The sequence below is a fragment of the Hypomesus transpacificus genome, chromosome 8, assembly GCF_021917145.1.
Source record: "Hypomesus transpacificus isolate Combined female chromosome 8, fHypTra1, whole genome shotgun sequence".
Lineage (NCBI taxonomy): Eukaryota > Metazoa > Chordata > Actinopteri > Osmeriformes > Osmeridae > Hypomesus > Hypomesus transpacificus.
Window position 1 is genome coordinate 3720234 of NC_061067.1, and position 22466 is coordinate 3742699.

The 22466-nt window shown below is 49.7% G+C and overlaps 1 protein-coding gene across 1 annotated transcript; it reads left to right on the plus strand.

Annotated features, from left to right (window-relative positions):
* The first annotated feature begins 1960 nt into the window (after positions 1-1960).
* Positions 1961-19490, plus strand: LOC124470440 (lethal(3)malignant brain tumor-like protein 4). Its single transcript, XM_047024324.1, is given in 21 exon segments — positions 1961-2067; positions 2761-2933; positions 3814-3902; positions 3991-4045; positions 4150-4250; positions 5206-5310; positions 5424-5559; positions 5713-5804; positions 5977-6128; positions 6610-6686; positions 6813-6898; positions 6980-7090; positions 8490-8604; positions 8942-9053; positions 10944-10977; positions 10979-11118; positions 11962-12102; positions 13362-13453; positions 17082-17257; positions 18716-18778; positions 19034-19490. Coding segments are annotated over 19 exon segments (2025 nt in total). The 5' UTR covers positions 1961-2067; positions 2761-2933; positions 3814-3821; the 3' UTR covers positions 19190-19490.
* Positions 19491-22466: the final 2976 nt, after the last annotated feature.

A 22466-nucleotide genomic window follows, 5' to 3' on the forward strand; every position in this document is an offset into this window, starting at 1 on the left:
TGGCCAAGGTGGGTAATAGTTCTCTTTTCTACACTTTTTTCGTCCTCATCTATTCTTTGCTTTTGTTCCTTTGTCTCCGTATCCAACCTACCTTCTTACATCTTCTCTGTAACTTCTTCGCTTTCTGCCATTGCTTCTCCTATTCCTCCCATCAGATAGATGGAATGAGTCGACTGCAGCTTGATTTTCTGTGCCTCCCCCATGATAAGCAGCAAAGACAGTCCCCAGAACACCACGCCAACAACTGCCTTCACTATGGCCTGTAGTAGGTGTGCCTGCGACCACAGCCCTGGAGGGGTGAGAGATAAGATTAACTTTACTGTCCTACAGTAAATCAGATGGGTCAGATGGCTGAGCGGTTAAAGAATCGGGCTATTAATCAGAAGGTTGCCGGTTTGATTCTCGGCTGTGCCAAATTATGTTGTGTCCTTGGGCAAGGCACTTCACCCTCCTTGCCTCGGGGAGAATGTCCCTGTACTTACAGTAACTCGCTCTGGATAAGAGTGTCTACTAAAATGTAAATTGGTCTTAGACACAGATGGTATGGTGTAAAGGTTTATACACTATGTGCAATGAAAGTTGAGCAGTCTTATCAACATAAATTCATCATAGAGTATGCATGTGTACAGTTGTGGGGTAAACAGCAACGTTGCAGGAGTTAGCCTCTGGCTAACTTGCCATTTAGGGCTTTGATGGGCTGGGGGTCAAAGGAGTTGTTAAAGCTACTGAGCCTGCACTGTAGACTGAAGAGTCTGCCTTGAGGGAAGAAGCCGGTATGCTAGAGCAGTGGTTCCCAAACCTGATCCTCAGGGCACCCCTGTCCTGCATGTTTTAGATGTTTCCCTGCTCCAACACACCTGATTCAAATGAATGGTCATAAGCAGGCTTCTGCAAAGCTGGATAATGACCCAATCATTTGAATCAGGTGTGTTGGAGCAGGGAAACATCTAAAACATGCAGGACAGGGGGTCCCTGAAAACCAGGGTTGGGAACCACTGTGATAGAAGACATGGGTGTGGTCTGAATTTCAGAGTCTGGAATGATGTTTTGAGTCTGTCTGATGAGTGCTTCCTCAAAGACAGCCTAAGGTGTGGACATACTGGTCTCCAGTGGATTTGGGGTTAAACCCCATCTTCTCAGAGAGGAGGACCTGGCGTTTACACACTAGGCTAGGCTGGTTCCGTTCTTTGTTTTACAATGCCAAATTTGCTCCTAAGACTTGTGATTACCCCGTCCTCCGAATCTTGCTGAATCCAGTAAAAATCCATGCTTCATGAAACGCTCCACGCACGCATAAACACATTAGAAAAAGTAGGGCATTTTACTGTACAACGAAATTGTTGTTGTTCAGTATAATTGGGGAAGACATGCTTCATTTAACCTACCACCTCCTCTCCTCCACTGCAATGATTTTGTCACACCTGTTCCATCATCCTTACCATTGCTGACCAGGCCTGTTCCCGACCGCACATGCGCACAATCCCATACTGTGAGCGAGCCCCTTTCCTGCTGTCACCACGACTGTCACAACACCGAGGGGCAAAGCTGCCGAGTGGGTAAGATTCATCGTTTACAGCTGGCTTACTGCTCTTAGTGTTATAACGATAATCAAGCAAAGGGACACACACAGTCGGCAAACAGCTTTAATAGGACCGAGTGCAGTGAAAGAGACGTGTCGGGCTCCCCCTTTGTGTCAGATGCGTGGGAATTGCTATGCTGCTAATCTCAATGTTTTCACATTTTACACGTAGCGAATATAAACATACGATACAATGCCCTTTTCTCTCAACTTTCGAACTATTTGACATGAATTAGTTTCCACGTCCCGTATTTCCGCTCATTTGAAGCTGAAACATCTACACAACGCGTGGTATGATATTGTAAACACTGTGCTGCTCGCGCTACTGTAAGTGAAACTATAGCTTATTTCTCGGAAATGTTTCCCTTTTGTCGTCAGCTCTTTACGCTATTTACGTTGGCTGCAATTATAACTCATGTTGATGAGGAGTTCGGATGTGTTAGAGAGGGGACGACTTTGCTTGGGACTGTTTTTGCAGCTTTGATCAGGTTTTCTTCATTTTCCGTCTTACTTCTGCCACCATCACGGTGCTTTTGTGTTGCTGGGCGGAGTGACCATTTCCTCCTAAAATGCATTTAGTGGTTGTTGTTGTTGTCCTGCCTTTATGTTTTCATGGAAAATGCAAAGGCGTCCTTTTCAAGAACAGACTTCTTCACAAATTATCACCATAGCCTTAATTTCAAACAGTAGATTAAGATGCAGTTGCTTGTTAGAATAAACTACTACGTGATGGATACAGAACTAGAAAGCTAATTCATGAACATGAGTACCCGGCAGCGAAGCCATGAACGTGGTTTGTTGAGGCCCAGATGTTTTGGACCATTTGTTGAATTTCCACCATCTTTTTGTTGTGCTTTCACTCAGTTCGGTTTTCTCAGTTCTCAGTTCACTGCGGTTTTTATACTGCTTTACTGCTGTTTCTACTGTGTTTTACTCGTTTACTGCTTGTGTTCCTGCTGTCACTGCTTAGCTTCTACCGTGTATCTGCTGTGTTTCTATTGTGTTCATGTTGTTTCTACTGTTGTTACTGCTACTGTAGCGGTGCTGCTACTGTTCATTCCACTGTTGGGTTACAGGTTTGTTTCTATTGTGTTACTGCTGTGTTACACACTAACTGGGTTACGTAATGGAACTGTATTGTAGTAGTGTATTGTCAGTCTTTTTCTGTCTCTGTTCTACAGATTGAGCTGGTGGAGACCTAGAATGTGACTGGAATGGAAGCCTATTGACTGAGGCCCTGATTGGTGGAAGGACTGGAGACGAGGCCCTGATTGGTGGAAGGACTGGAGACTGAGGCCCCTGATTGGTGGAAGGACTGGAGACTGTGGCCCTGATTGGTGGAAGGACAAGGTAGGTGAGTCACTGTGGAAAGGATAGAAGTGTAGCCTACTTCACCAGAGAACTGTGTGTGCGTGATTCAAACTGCGATATGGCCTTAGTCGACCTCAACGTGCTTGTTTGAAGAGTTACAAAAAGTTTCTTCTTAAAATACTTTTACTAGAAGAACTCTCTGAAAAGTTCTGCTTGTCTTGCAGTTTCAGTAAATTGGCTTGGCGAGGTCTTAATGTTGGGCTCTAGCTGTACAAACCCTCTGTCAGATTCTGTACAGCTTTGCATTTTACCAGACACTAAATGGACTTGCTGCAGTTTGGGGCCCCCAGGGTTTAAGCTTACACAGTGACAGATCATAGACATCCTTATTGTACCACACACACGTCTCTCAGACACACATTCTACACACACATTCTACACACACATTCCACACACACATTATACACACACTCTACACACACAGCATTATGCCCAGTAAAGCACAAGAACCTTTCCATCACGCTAACGGAGGAATGTGGTGTGTCCTCCACCACTGCAGACGCTGTGACTGCACTTTTATTAAGTGGATTATTCACCCAGATATCTACTACTTCCTGTTTTTGTCTAACTGTCTTTTCTGTGCACAACTGTGTGAAATGTCACATGGAACACAAATGTGATTTGTTTATTTGTTTATTGATTTTAAGTGTTACAGAGTAACACTACAGGCATGTGAAGTAATGTTAATATATTCACTTAGCAGACGCTTTCTTCCAAAGCGATGTATGAGGAGAGTTTTGAACCTGGGACTTTTAGAGCTATTGGAAAATGCTCTACCACTGAGCTCCACCCTTCCCAGTAATGCCAGGGGAGGAGTTGACATAGCTGTTGACTGTGTGTGTTCTTTCATCTCCTGGCTGTAGGAGGGATCATGTTTCCCAGCATACAGAGCGACAGGAAGAGGAAGCTGAGCGTGACCTCGAAGGGTGCGACTGACGAGTACTGTCTGAGAGTGAGTATGCTGATGGCGGGGTCGTCTCTGACACTCCACACTAAGCGGTGCTTCCGTCCATGTCTAAGTCTGCTCTGTGGGGTTTCAGAGACCGAAGGAGGATCCAGCCAAGATGAAGAACAAGACACCCAGCAACACACCAGGTACACGCACACACACACATGCACTGGGGTTGGATTGATCTACCAATGTATTGACTGATTGTACTGTGTGTGTTGGTCCTTGCTGTGTGTGTGTGTTGCATCAGCGAGCAGTAAGAGGAAGGCGTGGTCATGGGAGCAGTATCTGGAGGAGGAGGGGACCATGGACGACACCTGCACTGCTGCTCCTGTTACACTGTTCACTGAGGTACACACTCTCTCTACACACACACACACACACACACACTCACTCTACACACTGTAGAGAAGCGAGACTGGTGTTGGTCACGGTTTGGAATGGAAAGGAGAAAACAGGACAACAGCGGATATTGCTGTAAAATATAATTTTTTTGACGACGTAGTTAAGGCGGCAGGCGTGTGTTGCTTGGGCGGCAGCCTAAATGCTGTGGGAAACCCTGACACACGCTCAACATACACTTGCACGCAAACACGCATGCACACACTCACCACATGCTTCATGCTGGTTGACCACATGGAGTGAAGAAGAGGAGGGGTTTTCATGTGCGCTGATTGGACGGGACATCTGTTTCAGCCCTGGCACCAATGTTCGTTTCCACGACAACCGGGCTGCCAAGACCCAATAGAGCAGAGAGGGAGGGCTTGTTACGAGAGAACGTTGTTATGGTGATGATTGTGTTGTTATTCTGTGTTAAGTCATTCTTCAGATGTGAACCAGAAACGTTTAATCGGTCTCCTCCTTCCTGTGTGTAAGGCAGATTTTCTGTGTACATGTACAGCATGAGTCTCTGTAAGGTCAAGAGGTCATACAGCGAGGCCCCCTCTGAACAGAATATAGCACACAACCCAGACAGTGGGGAGACAGTAAGGAAAATCATGAACAACTAGGGCTTATGTGATTAACGACCACTTCACCTACTGAACGTTCCAGTGTATCAGTGCAATGACCACTGAAGACCCGTTTAGGAAGCCATTCTGTGCATTCTATATCTGTACTGTCCAACTCATGTATTTAAGCATGGCTGAGAGACAGAGTTTTCACTCATGCCATCAGTTTGTCTTGAACTGATCCGGGCGGCTCGACTAATAAATCAAAGTCAACTCCTTTCCTTTGTCGTGACTCCTTCCGGCCTACCTTCTCCAGAATAATCCTCACATCCCTGTGTTTGGCTCTCCTACCCCAGGCCCAGTTGTTCCCCAGCAGTAAGAATGGGTTCAAGGTGGGAATGAGGTTGGAGGGTATCGACCCGCTCCACCCCTCCATGTTCTGTGTCCTGTCGGTGGCAGAGGTGAGGTCACACACACACACACACTAACACTAACAGGAAGTTGGTTTACCACTGCAGACAGGTGTGACACATACATGTCCAGTGTGTAGACCATGTGACTCTGGAACTTACAGGTGATTGGCTTCCGAATGCGCCTACACATTGATGGTTACTCTGAGTGCTATGACTTCTGGGTAAATGCCGACTCCCCCGACATCAGACCAGCTGGCTGGTGCCAGGCAACAGAACACACGCTCCACCCACCTAAAGGTGTGTGTTTGTGTTGTTTCCATGTGTGTGTGTGTGTTTTTGTATGTCTAAAATATAGACTATGTACCAGGATTGTTTATGTATCTCTCTGACACCCCCCCCCCCCCTCTCTCTGTTCCTCCTCCCCTCCTCTTTCCCTCCTCCCCCCTGCAGGCTACAGTGAAGAAGAGTTTGACTGGGAGACTTACCTCCTCTCCTGTGAATCCCAGGCCTCCCCAGAGGCCCTGTTCACAGACCACAGCAGTGTACGCTCCCAGGCTAGGATCATCTCACCTTCTTCATAATGAACCCTGCCTCGTCACACGGGGCCTTGCACTGTCTGCAGACAAATGCAAGCTTGTATTCAAATACAGATGCCACAAAATAAACGTCATGGCTGCTTCTAAGCTTATCGTGTGTGTGTGTGTGTGTGTGTAGCCCCAGGGCTCCTGCAGGCTGCAGGTGGGCATGAAGCTGGAGGCTGTAGACAGGAAGAATCCGTGTCTGGTGTGTGTGGCGTCCGTGGCTGACATTGTAGACCACCGCTTCCTGGTCCACTTTGACAACTGGGACGACACCTACGACTACTGGTGAGCTGACCAATCACACCACAGACCTCACCAAATCACACCACTGACATCACCAAACACTCAGTGTCTCCCGTCAATGTTTGTATGTGTTGCTTTTCCCCCATCACATTACCCTGACAAAGGGGACATGTCACTGGCAGGCTTAGGAATAAAAACAGAAAAAAAGGGTTTGTCTGTGTCATACTGTGACCAGCAGGGGGAGCTCCTGTATGTATGGAAACACCAGGGGCATCGCAGCTCTGACTCACCTCAACTTACTGCTACACACACACTTACACACACACACACACCTGCAGTGACACATACACACAAAGATGTTCATCGTATAGGCCCTGTGAGACACCAATTAGGAGTGAGTTGTTTGAGTGCTGCGTACTGATTGGGTATTTAACTATGCTGCACAGCTGTGTAGAGGAGTGTGTGAGGGGAGACGTGTTCTGATGCTTCTCCACACCTGTGTGTGTGTGTGTGTGTGTTGCAGGTGTGATGCCAGCAGCCCTCATATCCACCCTGTGGGCTGGTGCCAGGACCATGTACGACCTCTTACTGCACCTCAGGGTGAGAACACACAGTACACACACTGAAAACACACACGCTGCACACACTACTAAACACACACAAATATGTGTGTGTGTGTGTGTGTGAGTGAATCCTCCTGTAATTATCATGTTGTGTGTGTTTAAGGACATCCGAACCCAGAACACTTCCTCTGGGAGGAGTATCTAGAAGACAATGGCTGCACCGCAGTACCCAGCCAGGCTTTCGCTATGGTAACCAAACACGATTGACAGATCTGTAGCCCTATCAGGAGCGTGCGTACAGTGATTGACAGGTGTGTGGTCCTATCCCAGAGGGCCCCTCATGGTTTCAGGGTGAACATGAAGCTGGAGGCGGTGGACAGGAGGAACCCCATGCTGATAAGAGTAGCCACCATCACTGACACTGAGGACTACAGAGTCAAGGTACTGTAGGTGTGTTTGTTTGTCTGGGTGTGTGTGTTTGCGTGCGTGTTTTAGTGTCAGTCAAGACACCCATGTATTGATTTGACCATGTATTGATTTACCACAGATATGTAAATAAGTCCCTTAGGGCTTTGTTGGAGGGGTTCTATCTAAGGGTAAACTACTCCCTGTCTCAGAGCGCTAGCCAAGCAAACATCCAACAACATATAACGTCCTTCCTGGAGAGAGACTTACAGACAATAGGGAGGACTTGGGGATGGTGGAGGGTGACACTGTCTGATGCACATTAATCCTATATTATATTGTCAGACAGGCGCGTTATCCCAGAATGCCTTTGTCATGGGTCACAGAAGGAAATTGACTTATTGATCCACACACTCACTCACTCACACACACACCCCTTTCCATTCATCTTAATGGAATCAGTTGTCTAGCTCACGGTCACTCTGACACTCTCACTACCTAGGTGTGTGTGTGTGTGACAAGGCCAGTTCTGCAGGAGTGTTTCACATGTACTCTGTGTTTGAGAGAGAGAGAGAGAGAGAGAGACAGAGAGGAGGGAGAGGGGGAGAGAGACAGAGAGGGGAGAGGGAGAAAGAGGAGAGAGAGAGAGGGGAGAGAGAGTGGAGAGGGAGAGGGAGAGGGTAGAGGGAGAGAGAGAGAGAGAGAGAGAGAGAGAGAGAGAGAGAGAGAGAGAGGGAGAGAGGGAGAGAGGGAGAGAGGGAGAGAGGGAGAGGGGGAGAGGGGGAGAGAGACAGAGAGGGGAGAGGGAGAAAGAGGAGAGAGAGAGAGAGGGGAGAGGGAGAAAGAGGAGAGAGAGAGGGGAGAGAGAGAGTGTGGAGAGGGAGAGTGTGGAGAGGGAGAGGGAGAGGGAGAGAGTGGAGAGGGAGAGAGTGGAGAGGGAGAGAGTGGAGAGGGAGAGAGTGGAGAGGGAGAGGGAGGGAGAGAGAGAGAGAGAGTGTGAGGGAGAGAGAGGGAGAGAGGGAGAGGGAGATGTTGGAAGAACAGTCCTGATTGGATTGTGTTCCGCACTGCTGCTGCAACTGACGAGAAATTGATTAGATTTATACAAATGTAGAATGTATACTTTGGAGCAGTATGTGTGCCCGAGTAAATGGAAATATGTGTGATTCTACAGACTCATGTACTGTCCTCTTTAGGGATATTTTAATGGGTCTTACATAGGTTAATATTTAATGTGGTGCAGTTATTGTAGTTCTTGGGGAGAGCTGAGTGAGGGAAAGAGTTTGGTGCTGATGCGGAAAACAGCATGAGAATTCTAGTTCGAAAGACGAGAGTTATAAACATTAGCGGAAAGATTCTAAATAGTAGAAGATCAGATATTAAGTTTTATCTCATCAGTTATCTTGCTCCCCTCTCCCCCCCTTCCCTATCTCAGATCCATTTTGACGGTTGGCAGGAGAAGTTTGACTTCTGGGTGGACTCTGACCAGAGTGACCTGCATCCTGTGGGCTGGTGCTCCAGCACTGGGCACCCCCTAGAGCCCCCCCTCTGTGAGTCTGCACACCCACTATACTAGTGTGTGTGTGTGTGTGTGTGTGTGTGTGATTGTGATCTTCTTCAGTCGTCTCTCCTACTCCCTCCATCCGTTTGTCCTCTCGTTCTTCAAGCACCTCTTGTGTGTGTGTGTGTGTGTGTGATCAATGTTATTGATCAGGTGTCTCAGGTCACCAGGCAGCTGCAGCAGACAGGACAGCAGGGAACAGCAGGGACACTGAGGAGTCATACCTCAGCAAAACCTTCTAGAACTTTCAACTGCTGTTTCTAGGTGTTCTGTGATTGACTGTGTGTGTGTGTGTGTGTGTGTGTGCGCGTGCGCGTGTCCTCCAGCTGCAGCAGGTTCCTCAGACCTCAAGCCTGTCTCTGCCCAGGGGGTGTGTCCTACGCCAGGCTGCAGAGGGGTTGGACATATCAAAGGAGCAAAATACTCAGGACATCACAGGTAAACATACACAACAATACTCAGGACATCACAGGTAAACATACACAACAATACTCAGGACATCACAGGTAAACATACACAACAATACTCAGGACATCACAGGTAAACATACACAACAATACTCAGGACATCACAGGTAAACATACACAACAATACTCAGGACATCACAGGTAAACATACACAACAATACTCAGGACATCACAGGTAAACATACACAACAATACTCAGGACATCACAGGTAAACATACACAACAATACTCAGGACATCACAGGTAAACATACACAACAATACTCAGGACATCACAGGTAAACATACACAACAATACTCAGGACATCACAGGTAAACATACACAACAATACTCAGGACATCACAGGTAAACATACACAACAATACTCAGTTCACAACTGAAACACTAGCAAGCACATGTACTGCAGAAAAAGGTAGAGAGAGAGAGGGAGAAAAGGAGAGAGAGAAAAAGGGGGAGAGACACACAGGTTCTGGCAGGACTGGTCAGGTCCAGATTGGAGCAGGTGGATCTTGTATTGCCAAAGCAATTCAGAACTCTGCTCGCACCAGAAACAGAAAGACATTTACATGTAATTTACATCTCATCTGCATGAATTAATCTAAAACCCTGAAACTGCTGCTTTCAAAGTGAAACTTCCTGTGCTTTCTTGTGAGGCGCCACTCTCCCACACTGCTTGTGGGACTATGAGATGCCTCTTCTGTTTAATGGGCTGGACCATCACTGTGATAGAATGTGATGTATGAGAGGAAGTTGGGGACTTCACTTGCCACAGCTCCTTTATTACAGTAAACAAACCAGACTCGTATAAACACACACACACACAACACACACATACAGAAACACGGTAATGAAAGCATCACTGGATATATGGAGGCAAATGAAAGCTATAATGAGTACTGGGTGATGCTGACTTTATTGAAGCATTCTGTGTACGTACTGTTACGTCTGAGAAACATCTTACTGCAGTGGAGGCTGGAAGCCGTTTGAAATCTTCTACATTCAGACATGTCCAAACTGGACAACATTTGATTTAGACCAACACACACACGCACATTTGTCACTCCCTGGGAAGTCTTATGGGAGCAGGACAGCTGCATCAGAGGACAAACAAGCACCAACATGTTGACTTTATTAGTTTTCTCCATGGTTTCCTCCATTGGTTGCCTCCTCACCTCAGCACCCGGCCCTGCTGTAGCTACACGGTTTGTGGGCTGTAGCAATGTTGCCTTCTGCATGCACCACTGAACTGCAGGGCTGTCTATAAGGGGGAGGATAGGGAGAGGGGGAGGAGGGGGGGGAGGATGGGAAAGAGGGGGAGGAGGGGGGGGAGGGGGAGGATGGGAAGGAGGGGGAGGAGGGGAGGAGGGGGAGAGGGGGGAGGGAATGGAGGAAGAGAGATGCGACAGAGAGAAGGGAGGAGGGGAGAGTGGAGGCTGCAGAGGGGAGTGGTTTGTCAGCACAGCTGGATACATGATTAATGAGCTGGCTTCCTAGGTGTGTCTGCGTATGGAACCAGGAACATGGAGTGTGAGGACCTAGTCTCTCCCACACACACTCAGCAGTCACTGTTGTGGCTGGGTGATGTTGTTACACCTCCTTTGTGTATCCAGGCTCTCGTTCCCCGCTCTCCCTCTGCCTCCCTTTTCTATTCTCTCTCTCTCTCTCTCTCTCTCTCTCTCTCTCCTCTCTCTCTCTCTCTCTCTCTCTCTCTCTCTCTCTCTCTCTCTCTCCCTATCTCTCTCTCTCTCTCTCTCTCTCCCTATCTCTCTCTCTCCCTATCTCTCTCTCTCCCTATCTCTCTCTCTCCATCCATCCCCATCTTACCCTCTCTCCTATTGTTCTCTGACCCCCCTTTTCCCAGTGCCTTTGGCTGTCCTTACTCAGACCTTAATGTGAAAAAAGGAGGTTGTGGTTCCAGACCGCCTGGGAGGAGAGAAGCAAATCACCTTCGTACCGGTCCACTTCGTCCAGAAGACCAAGAGGCTCCTCCCTGACGACCACCAGCTGGACACGCCCCCTGACGACCACGCAGACAGGTGGGAGGAAGTGATGTCATTCTGTCTCACCATCAAACGCAAAGCAGGCCAAGCCAAACTGTGGGAAACAGTCTGAGGTGCTCTGTGAGAGAAGGAGAGGGAGCAGGGATGGTCAGAGTGGAGAGAAAGAATGGAGAGACGCTTAGTAGAGAACAAGAGCGATAGGAGAGAAAAGGGAACCCCCAAAGAGGAGGGGGGGGGGGGAGGTTCAGAGTATTAAAAAAGATCTGAGCATGACCAAGCTCTCTGATAGGCTTAGCTCTGAGCCCCCACAATCCTCTTGGCCTGCCGTCTCTACCGCACGCTGAAACTTCTCCGAGGTGACAAGAGAAAGAGAGAGTGTTTGAGTTGACGTGGTGAGAACGCAAGGTGAGCATCAGGCATGTGGAGAGAGGGGATAATGAGAGGGGAGGAGAGGAATCCCTTTCAATCTTTAAACGACACAAGAAGCTAAGAAGAAGAAGAACTTCCACTGGCTCTTCTCCATACGAGAACAAAGACACGCCATCGTATTGCATGTCTACTGTCACTCTGGCTGTAGACCAGCCTGCAGCGTTTGGGCCAGCAGAGGAGACATGAAGGCAGAGGGGGGGGGGGGGGGGGGGAGGGGGAGGAGAGGCAGATGAAAGGAGGGAAGGAACATGGGGATAATAATAGGTGTATTGATCCTTAGTGTTTTAGATAAACTAGACTCTGTCTCGTCACGTTTTCTGGAACACTAACATCTACTCTTTGATTTTCTCATTTCCTCTTCCTCTCCTCCCCCCCCCCACCCTCTCATTCTCCTTCTTCCACTCCTCTCAATCTGTACTCCTGTTGTCTCCTTTCCCTCCTCCTGTCCAGGTCGGGGGGGTTTGAGGTGTCAGGTGGTCGTCTGAGGGCACGTCCCCCTGGGGGTGTGGCCATGGTGAAGAGGGAGGAGCCAGCAACTCAGGGAAACAAGCTGCTGTCTCCCCAGGGCAAAAGAGGCAGGCTGCCCAGCAGGTACACACACACACACAGTACATACCTACAGTACACAAGCATACACACACTCAGGCACACAGGCACAAACCCTCATACTTTTATAAACACTATCTGGGCATACACAGCATTGTGTGAATTTGAACAGCTTCATCGCTGACTACTAAACAAACAAAGCCTTGTGTACAAGGATGCCCAGAACTGTTGTTCTGTTTGATCGGGACTGGTTTAAAAGAGAAGGAACAGGAGGTGGAAGAGGAGGAGGAAGTGGAGGAGGAAGAAGAGGTGGAGAAGTGGAGGCAAAGAGTAGACAAAGAGGTTGAAGAGGAGGTAGAGGGAGGAGGGTGGGACTCCCTGGAAGAGTGATTATATAAAGGTGGAGTTATGTAAAATGGAAGGCAGAGGAGAACATGGAGGGGAGCAGCACTCTGCTGCTCTTCTCTGCTATATCTGGATCAGCACCTTATGTAACTGCTGTTATCCAGAAGAACCAAGGACTACATTCAGCTGCTCCTCTACTCTACTCTCCTCCGCTACTCTGTTCTCCTCCCCCTCATCTCCTCACCCCTTTTTGCTCCTCCCCTCCCCTCCGTGTCGCCTGCCTTTCTTCTTCTCCTTCCCTCCTCTCTCTCCTCTCTCTCCTCCCCTCCTCTCTCTCCTCTCTCTCCTCTCCTCCGGTCACCAATAATTCAATTAGAACACATCTTAATTTTTGATTCATCCTCAGTTATTTAGCTGAACTCCATCCTCTCTCCCCCCCCCTTTTCCTCCCCCTACCCCCTCTCATCCACCCTGTTTAATCATTCATGTTAGTTATCACACCAAATCCCTGAGAGAGAGAGAGAGAGAGAGAGAGGGGGAGAGGGGGAGAGGGGGAGAGGGGAAGAAGATGGGGGGTTAGATGGTTTAATGAGGAAGATCTGAGCTGGCAGGATGTGAAACGGAGACCATGTTTGGAGCTTCGGCCTCAGGGACACAGAGAACATTATACACTACATCCTTCCCCCCCTCCTCTCTCCCCCTCTCACAAGCCCCTCAGTCCTCTCCATCCCTTCTCTCCATCTCTCCATCTTTTCTCTTTCAAGCTTCTTTCATTCCCAACTCCATCCATACATCCTTGTTCCACTTCATTCTTCAACCACTCCTCCCCTCCCCGCTCAGACCCAACCCTCACCCCCCCATCCTCCTCCCCTTACCCCCTATCGCAGTAGAACTGTGCAGACAACATAGTAGTGAGGAGATATGCACCAATCTTTTTCTGTCTCTCTCTCTTTGGCCAGGCTTGCCCAGTCAGCCAGGTATGTGCGTGTAAAGAAGGAGGAGGAAGAGGAGGAGGAAGATGAAGATGAGGTGCTGGCCAATGTGATGACAGGTGAGAGAGGGGTTACCATGGCGATCTATGCCCGATCCAGTGTTGAATATTTCAATCACGTTCAAGGCGAAAACTCTTTGTGTGTGTGTGTACATTCTGCCTTCCTGCCAACACAGTGAGAAACTAAATTTAACTCAGATTGTGTGTGTGTGTATGTGTGTGTGTGTGGGAGACTGCAGCAAAGACGATAAGAGGAGGTGAAAGAGCTGGAGGTGTGATGACAGAACACATTACTGCCACTACACACTAACACACACACACGTGCACACACACACACACGCCGTGCCACATTGTCTCAGCCTCAGAGAGCCGGGTCACGAGCTGCCTGGCTGAGCTGGCGGAGGCGGCCAGTCCTTCCATCCCTCCCTATTCATCCCCCGAGGAGGGGGAGGGGAGGGGAGGATGGGAGGGGAGGGACGGGGGGAGAGGAGGGACGGGGGGGGAGGAGAGGGGAGGGGGGAGAGGGGAAAGCGGTCACATTTCTTGTGTATCCATAATAAAAGGGAGACAGATGGCGTCTCCCTGACACTGTCCAGGAGACCGACTCCCACAGCTCCTTCTCTCTCCTTTTCTCTCTGCCCCCCTACCCTCTCTCTGCCCCCCTACCCTCTCTCTGCCCCCCTACCCTTTTTCTGCCCCCCTACCCTTTCTCTGCCCCCTACCCTTTTTCTGCCCCCCTACCCTCTCTCTGCCCCCCTACCCTTTTTCTGCCCCCTACCCTCTCTCTGCCCCCCTACCCTCTCTCTGCCCCCCTACCCTATTTCTGCCCCCCTACCCTCTCTCTGTGCCCCTACCCTCTCTCTGCCCCCCTACCCTCTCTCTGCCCCCCTACCCTCGCTCTGTGCCCCTACCCTCTCTCGGCCCCCCTACCCTCTCTCTGCCCCCCTACCCTCTCTCTGCCCCCCTACCCTCTCTCTGTGCCCCTACCCTCTCTCTGCCCCCCTACCCTCTCTCTGCCCCCCTACCCTCTCTCTGTGCCCCTACCCTCTCTCTGCCCCCCTACCCTCTCTCTGCCCCCCTACCCTCTCTCTGCCCCCCTACCCTCTCTCTGCCCCCCTACCCTCTCTCTGTGCCCCTACCCTCTCTCTGCCCCCCTACCCTCTCTCTGTGCCCCTACCCTCTCTCTGCCCCCCTACCCTCTCTCTGTGCCCCTACCCTCTCTCTGCCCCCCTACCCTCTCTCTGCCCCCCTACCCTCTCTCTGCGCCCCCCTACCCTCTCTCTGCGCCCCTACCCTCTCTCTGTGCCCCTACCCTCTCTCTGCCCCCCTACCCTCTCTCTGCCCCCCTACCCTCTCTCTGTGCCCCTACCCTACCCTCTCTCTGCCCCCCTACCCTCTCTCTGCCCCCCTACCCTCTCTCTGCCCCCCTACCCTCTCTCTGCCCCCCTACCCTCTCTCTGCCCCCCTACCCTCTCTCTGCCCCCCTACCCTCTCTCTGTGCCCCTACCCTCTCTCTGCCCCCCTACCCTCTCTCTGCCCCCCTACCCTCTCTCTGCCCCCCTACCCTCTCTCTGTGCCCCTACCCTCTCTCTGCCCCCCTACCCTCTCTCTGCCCCCCTACCCTCTCTCTGCCCCCCTACCCTCTCTCTGCCCCCCTACCCCTCTCTCTGTGCCCCTACCCTCTCTCTGCCCCCCTACCCTCTCTCTGCCCCCCTACCCTCTCTCTGCCCCCCTACCCTCTCTCTGTGCCCCTACCCTCTCTCTGCCCCCCTACCCTCTCTCTGCCCCCCTACCCTCTCTCTGCCCCCCTACCCTCTCTCTGTGCCCCTACCCTCTCTCTGCCCCCCTACCCTCTCTCTGCCCCCCTACCCTCTCTCTGTGCCACTACCCTCTCTCTGCCCCCCTACCCTCTCTCTGCCCCCCTACCCTCTCTCTGCCCCCCTACCCTCTCTCTGCCCCCCCTCTCTGGCCCCCCTACCCTCTCTCTGTGCCCCTACCCTCTCTCTGCCCCCCTACCCTCTCTCTGTGCCCCTACCCTCTCTCTGCCCCCCTACCCTCTCTCTGTGCCCCTACCCTCTCTCTGCTACCCTCTCTCTGCCCCCCTACCCTCTCTCTGCGGCCCCTACCCTCTCTCTGTGCCCCTACCCTCTCTCTGCCCCCCTACCCTCTCTCTGCCCCCCTACCCTCTCTCTGTGCCCCTACCCTCTCTCTGCCCCCCTACCCTCTCTCTGCCCCCCCCCTACCCTCTCTCTGCCCCCCTACCCTCTCTCTGTGCCCCTACCCTCTCTCTGCCCCCCTACCCTCTCTCTGCCCCCCTACCCTCTCTCTGCCCCCCTACCCTCTCTCTGTGCCCCTACCCTCTCTCTGCCCCCCTACCCTCTCTCTGCCCCCCTACCCTCTCTCTGCCCCCCTACCCTCTCTCTGCCCCCCTACCCTCTCTCTGTGCCCCTACCCTCTCTCTGCCCCCCTACCCTCTCTCTGCCCCCCTACCCTCTCTCTGCCCCCCTACCCTCTCTCTGCCCCCCTACCCTCTCTCTGTGCCCCTACCCTCTCTCTGCCCCCCTACCCTCTCTCTGCCCCCCTACCCTCTCTCTGCCCCCCTACCCTCTCTCTGCCCCCCTACCCTCTCTCTGTGCCACTACCCTCTCTCTGCCCCCCTACCCTCTCTCTGCCCCCCTACCCTCTCTCTGCCCCCCTACCCTCTCTCTGCCCCCCTACCCTCTCTCTGCCCCCCTACCCTCTCTCTGTGCCCACCCTTCCCTCTGTCTCTCGGTGTTTCCAGGTTGTTTGGCATCATCGCCCTTCCAGGGGGCGATAGGAGCTTCTCCCCATGTGACCAGACGTGTTCCAGCACTCTCCCACTCTCTCTCTCACACACACACACACACACACACACATATCCAACAGTGTGCCTGTCATGTCAGTAGTGGTGTTGGACTGTCTTTGACGTCAACATGATTTCATAAGTCTGCATTAGTCTGCTTCCCTGGACACGTAGCAAGCAACTCAATGTCCTGCTCATTACACTGGGTGTGTGTGTCCCTAGCGTGCTGCTTAGTCTTATATAACCACATCATAGGAAGCTGCTCAATGTAACAAAGTAAGACGCTCTCTCTTGGGACCAAGAGACCACACACACACACACGACTGTCAGATTGTTTGTCTTGGTACACCCTTTCTATGACTGCTTTCCCTCAGTCTCCATCTTTAACGGCCTCTGCCTCCTCTCTGACTCTCCTCATCCCCTGTGGTCAGACAGGCGGTGTGTGTGTTTTTGTGTGGAGAAAAAACTACTGCATCCAACCAAGCTGCTGCTGTAGAACTATTACCATGGTAACCTAACTCCTGTGTTATGGAAGCAGAGTAGAGGCAATATAGGGTAGATACCTGTCGTGCGTCTTGATAAAAACAATTCTCGTCATGGCAACCTTCAAGATTTGTGTCGCTACGCTTTACAAACAGGAACAGGAACAAGGACAAGGGGCATTCCCTGGGTGTACGGTGTCTCAGCAGGAAGTGCCAGCTCAGGGGGAGGAGCCAGGGGCTGGGATCTGCAACGCAACAACTCGTTAGAACAATATGCACAGAGGAGGGGGACGAGAGAGAGACGAGAGGTCTGGTTGAATGTCTGTACGACTCAGGGTGATTTGAATCCTCCCTCCTCCTCTCTTCCCTGTCCCCCCTCCAGAGCGGGGTGTGGGGGTGGACAGTCTCCAGCAGGCTCTGCACCAGTCTGTGTTCCTGTCGACGGTGTCATCTGGACCGGGTCTGGATCTGCCTCTGTGTTGGGAGCAGCACTGTAAGCTGCTGCCCGGGGTGGCGGGCGTGCAGGCCAGCCGTGTGGAGCACTGGAGCGTGGAGGAGGTGAGGCTCACACACACCCACACACACACATACATACGTTTGCACACTAAACAGTACACACAATGTGCCAGTCAGTTTTTTTTGTATAGAGACAGGCTCCAGCAAGTTCTTATTTTGTCTCTGATTTAAATGTCAGCTTCTCACTTGCTCCCCCAGAAGATGTGAAAAGAAAGGTCGGGATGGGAGGAGGAGAGAAGGGAAAGGTTGGGATGAGAGGAGGGAAGGTCGGGATGGGGGGTGGAGAGGAGAGAAAGATCTAGATTGTTTAATCTGTCTGCTGAAATGCCAGTCTCTCTAAGGACTGCCCCTTGCAACTCATTTACATATAGCCCACATTCCACCACTAAAAGGTGTTGACATTACCGACACCGTTACCGGCACCGGCGCCATTATCCTGCCGCTGTGACTGATTAGACAAGTCTGGAACTAGAGGGAGGGAGACAGGAGGAGAGAGAGCAGTGGAGAAAGACAGCCTCTATCTGCCATCATAGAGGAGGTGAAACACCAGGACAGGAAGGTCAGGAGGAAGAGGGTGAGGAGGAGGGTGGAGAAGGTGCATCGAGATCAGTGGTTCTCAACCCTGCTCCTCAGGGAACCCCTGTCCTGCTTGTTTTAGATGCTTCTGGCGCTCCAACACACCTGATTCAAATGCATATTCGTTACCAGGCTTCTACAGAGTTGGATAATGACCCATTTATTTGAATCAGGTTTGTTGGTGCAGGGAAACGTCTAAAACATGCGGGACAGGGGTTCCCTGAAACCAGGGTTGAGAACCACTGATCTAGATGCTTGGGTGTGGTTAAGGAAGTAGAGGAAGGGGTGAGATGCCAGGACAGTAACGAGAGAATTGCTCTCCCATTTAGTGGTCGAAGGAGCAGTCCAGTAGTCCTGGAAGACCAATTACAGCCAATCATAAGCTCTTCAGAGAGCATGCTAAGTGTCAGTGCTTTGTGTTGGAGGAGCGTCCTTAGTTAAACCAGCCCCCCCCCCCCCTCCTACACACACACACACACACACAAACAGGCTACTGGCATTGACACCCTGTAGCCTGTCAATGCTAGCTTTTAGCAGCACTGTTCCCAGACTCGTCAGTAACAGCCGAACTGCTCCGAAACAAGGGGACACCAAAGATAGCAGAGACAGAAAGAGAAATGGTGTTTGAGAAAGAGGCAGAGGAGGAGAGAAGCAGAGAAAACCAGTTGCAGGTGTTAGAAGGTTAGCATTGATTGGAGAGAGTCAGTTGCAGGTGTTGGATGATTAGTTAGAGTTGATTGTAGAGGGAGCTCCAGCTGGTTTGTGTCTGCTCTTGGAATTGCTTCTCTGATCGTGAAAATCATCACCTCTGATCATCAAAATGAGCTGTACACCAGATGCACACACATTCTGTTAATTGGTTCTGGTAACCATTCCTTACGCGCGCGAGTGTGTGTGTGCGTGTGTTTGTGTGTGTGTATCCAGGTCGCTGACTTCCTCCAGTCCCTCCCAGGCTGTGAGGAGCAGGCGAAGAGGTTCAGAGAGGAGGTGAGTAATACCAGCAGTACAGAGCAGCTTGATGAGGGACAGGCAACACACAATGTCTCAAATGTCTTGGAATGTTCTGAAGTGTTCTGGGATATTCTAGAATGTTAAGAATTATCCATTACAACTACAAATGTAATCTGATTGGCCAACCACATCGCTGTTGTAATCTGATCAACTGCCTACACTACTGCTCTAATCTGATTGGCTGTCCATGCTGCTGTTGTAATTTAATTGGATCCTGTGTTTCTTTGGCAGCAAATCGATGGAAAGGCCTTCCTGCTGCTGACGCAGCGCGACATAGTCAAGATTATGAGTGTCAAGCTTGGTCCCGCCCTCAAGATTTACAACGCCATCCTCATGTTTAAGCATGCAGAGGACAGCAAATCTGCACCCAGCCACACCCTCACCTGAACTGACCAAACTAGACTCACTGATTCATCATTCCAATCCGACCCCTCGCCCTACACATGAGAGCTGAACTCCTGGGACCCACCAGCATCTCACTGTCTGCCTTTTATAACCACACACACACACACATGCTGTATTTTATATATACTGATTTTCCCCTGGTCTGTCTAGCTGACAGAGTATCAAATGTGACAATCACTTCACAGACTGGTGCTGTGCTTCTCTGGGTCACACAAACACGCTCGCACACTTGCGCACGCACACATGCCCACACATACACACACATGCCCACACATACACACACACGCCCACACATACACACACATGCCCACACATACACACACACGCCCACACATACACACACACGCCCACACATACACACACATGCCCACACACACACACACACGCCCACACATACACACACATGCCCACACATACGCACACATGCCCACACATACACACACATGCCCACACATACACACACATGCCCACACATACACACACATGCCCACACATACACACACATGCCCACACATACACACACATGCCCACACATACCAACACCCGCACACACATAATTGACCTCTGGTAACATATTGACTGACTGTAGTAGGCACCTTTCAAATGTCCACTCTGAGCCTTTCAGATTCTATTTGGTTCTATTTTGTATTGACTATTTTGTTCTGCTAGTGTACCTATCGCCTCTTCTGTATCGTGTTTGCAGAGTAGATGAAAATTAATATATTATATACATATATATATATATATATATATATATTAGCTACAAAAAAACATAAAATGCCAAAATATGGGTGTGTAAAATTTTGAATTCAGAATTTATTTTATTTGATAATATATTTACTATTAGAAGAAAGAAATGTTTTGACAAGGTTTAAAATGTTTAGCTAATTTTGAGGAGGAAATGATCTCACAACATTTATTGAGAATCTGTTGATGTTCATTCTGTCTTACTCTACATGTTCATGACAGCTGTGTCTCCTTAGCTAGTCAGCTGTTTGTTTGTTTGTTTGTTTGTTTTCACCTTTGACCCCAGCTCTTGGACCAATTATGTTGCTGTTTTACCTTTACCTTTTTATGTAGACTGATCTCTTTGTAGAGACTGTTTGTGTTTTCTTCTGATTAAAAGACAAAGATATCCCTGAACAACTACCTCATGTAGTTTAGGTGCCAGATGCCTGAAACCTACTGTGCTTACTCATAGAAGTCCCCTCAATATACAGTAAGAATCATTTGATGCTAGAAATTATAGGTGGGGTGCATTTCAGGGCAGGGCTGCATTAGGCCTTAACACGAAATGTACCCAAGAACTGCTATCAGGCCTAGATGTGGCAAAAAATAGGTTTTGAAGAAAAGTTTTGAAACTTAAAAAAATAAGAATATTTGTAAACCTTTTGAAACTGTTTTTTCAAAACTTTCTTTCTAAAATATGTTTTCAACCTGATGACAGCTATCAAAATATGCAGGCCTGTTTTTGGCCTTGCCACGAAATGCACCCCCTGCTAACTTGACTAGTAAAGTGCTGGATGCCTGAAACCTACTTGTAGTACTCCCCTCAATACACAGTAAGAATCATTTGATGTTAGGATATAAATTATAGGTGGGGTGCATTTTGTAATGCACCCTGACATCAGCTATCAGGTCCAGATGTGGAAAAAAAAGTTTTAAAGAAAGTTTCAAACCCATTTTTTCTATATTTGGAAACCTTTTGAAACTGTTTTTTCAAAACTTTCTTTGAAAAATACGTTGTTAACCTTTCGTATACATATTTTCAACTCAATGACAGCTATCAAAATATGCAGGGCTGCGTTTGGCTGAAATGCCCTCCTTGCAGGAAATGCACTGCCTGCAGTAAGAATAATTTAAACTCTGAACGATTTATGTTACATTTGTATGGTGCCACTCTGTTGTGATTGGAAGGTTTATTTATCTTTAAAATAAACTAGAATGAAGACAATGCTAGTAATTAAAGTAGATATGGGTAGTGGAAACACAATACATGTATGCTGTTCAGATGTGTGTGTGTGTCCATACTTAATGCCACCCCTGCATAAGTCAGTGACTCTGGCCGTCTCCAGTCAATAAGAGTATGGACACGCCACTGTCACGGGTGTAGGTAGATATAGCTTAGTTTAGGATTGGGTTTATTCCAGAGGTTGGCAGGTTGGATGACTGCCTGACTGTGAGGGTAGCAGGCGGGTGTTTTTGGCTGCAGTGTTGACCGGCAAGCCCTGGTCCGGCAGAGGGGTCACCGTTGCCTCCACCTCTATTTCACGCCACCCCACCATATAGTCTCCACTTTGGTGACCAACGATTGGTTACCACGTGCACGATTAAGGGTAGAAGCCAATGATTCAAATCCTGCAGCAGTTTCATTCGATGACTGCTGTGCCGTGGTATCATAGCAACAACGGTGGTAGAGCTCATCTCCCCCACTCCGCGCGCCAGCTCCAAAACTCCCTGTGGCAAAAAAAATTAACTCACCCAGCAACGCGCGGCTCACTGAAAGACAGGCACTCCCCGGAGAATGAGCGCGGGCGCGTTGAGAGAAGCGGGAGAGGTTTTACCGCTGCAGGTGAACAGATGGACCAGAACCTGGGCAAGATCACACACAGCCTACCAACTGCAGGACCGTTTCCCCTAAGTGGACTTACATAACAACGGTGTCTTTCCTACAGCGACGTGTAGAGAATAACTTTATATCTCGGAATGGAATTTTCCTTAATGGTGAGCTGCTCGTGCGTGGTTGTACAGTGGTTGGCTCATGCCTGACGCTCGCGCCAATGTGGTGAAACACCTCAGTTTGTTTAGCGTTGTGGAGATACAACATAGATTGTTACTCTTATATACTGTTAGCCTATGTATACAGTTTAAATATTAAGAATTCATCTTTAGAACAAACATGGTGAACTAATGATGAATGTCTGACAACATGCGTGCGCCAGCTCGTGCTCACGGTGCGTCTCTTGGTTCAGACATGTAGCACACAGCTCTTCGCGCGCACCGCACAGGCGTAACTGCCCACAAGAGACACCTAGGCGTTAATTTCTTCGTTTTGTTATTTGTGTGTGTATGTGGGTGCGCGCTTTATAAAGGCAGTCAAGGCAGACAGACAGCCCGGCTGATATAACATAACATACATCATATCCATAGCTCAGTGGCGTAGCTAACTGTTTGTGGCTTCTGGATGGACACATGTATTTATCAGTGCAACCCCAGGTCCAATCTAGTTTGGTGCTGTTAGTATAGGCCTGTGAGATTA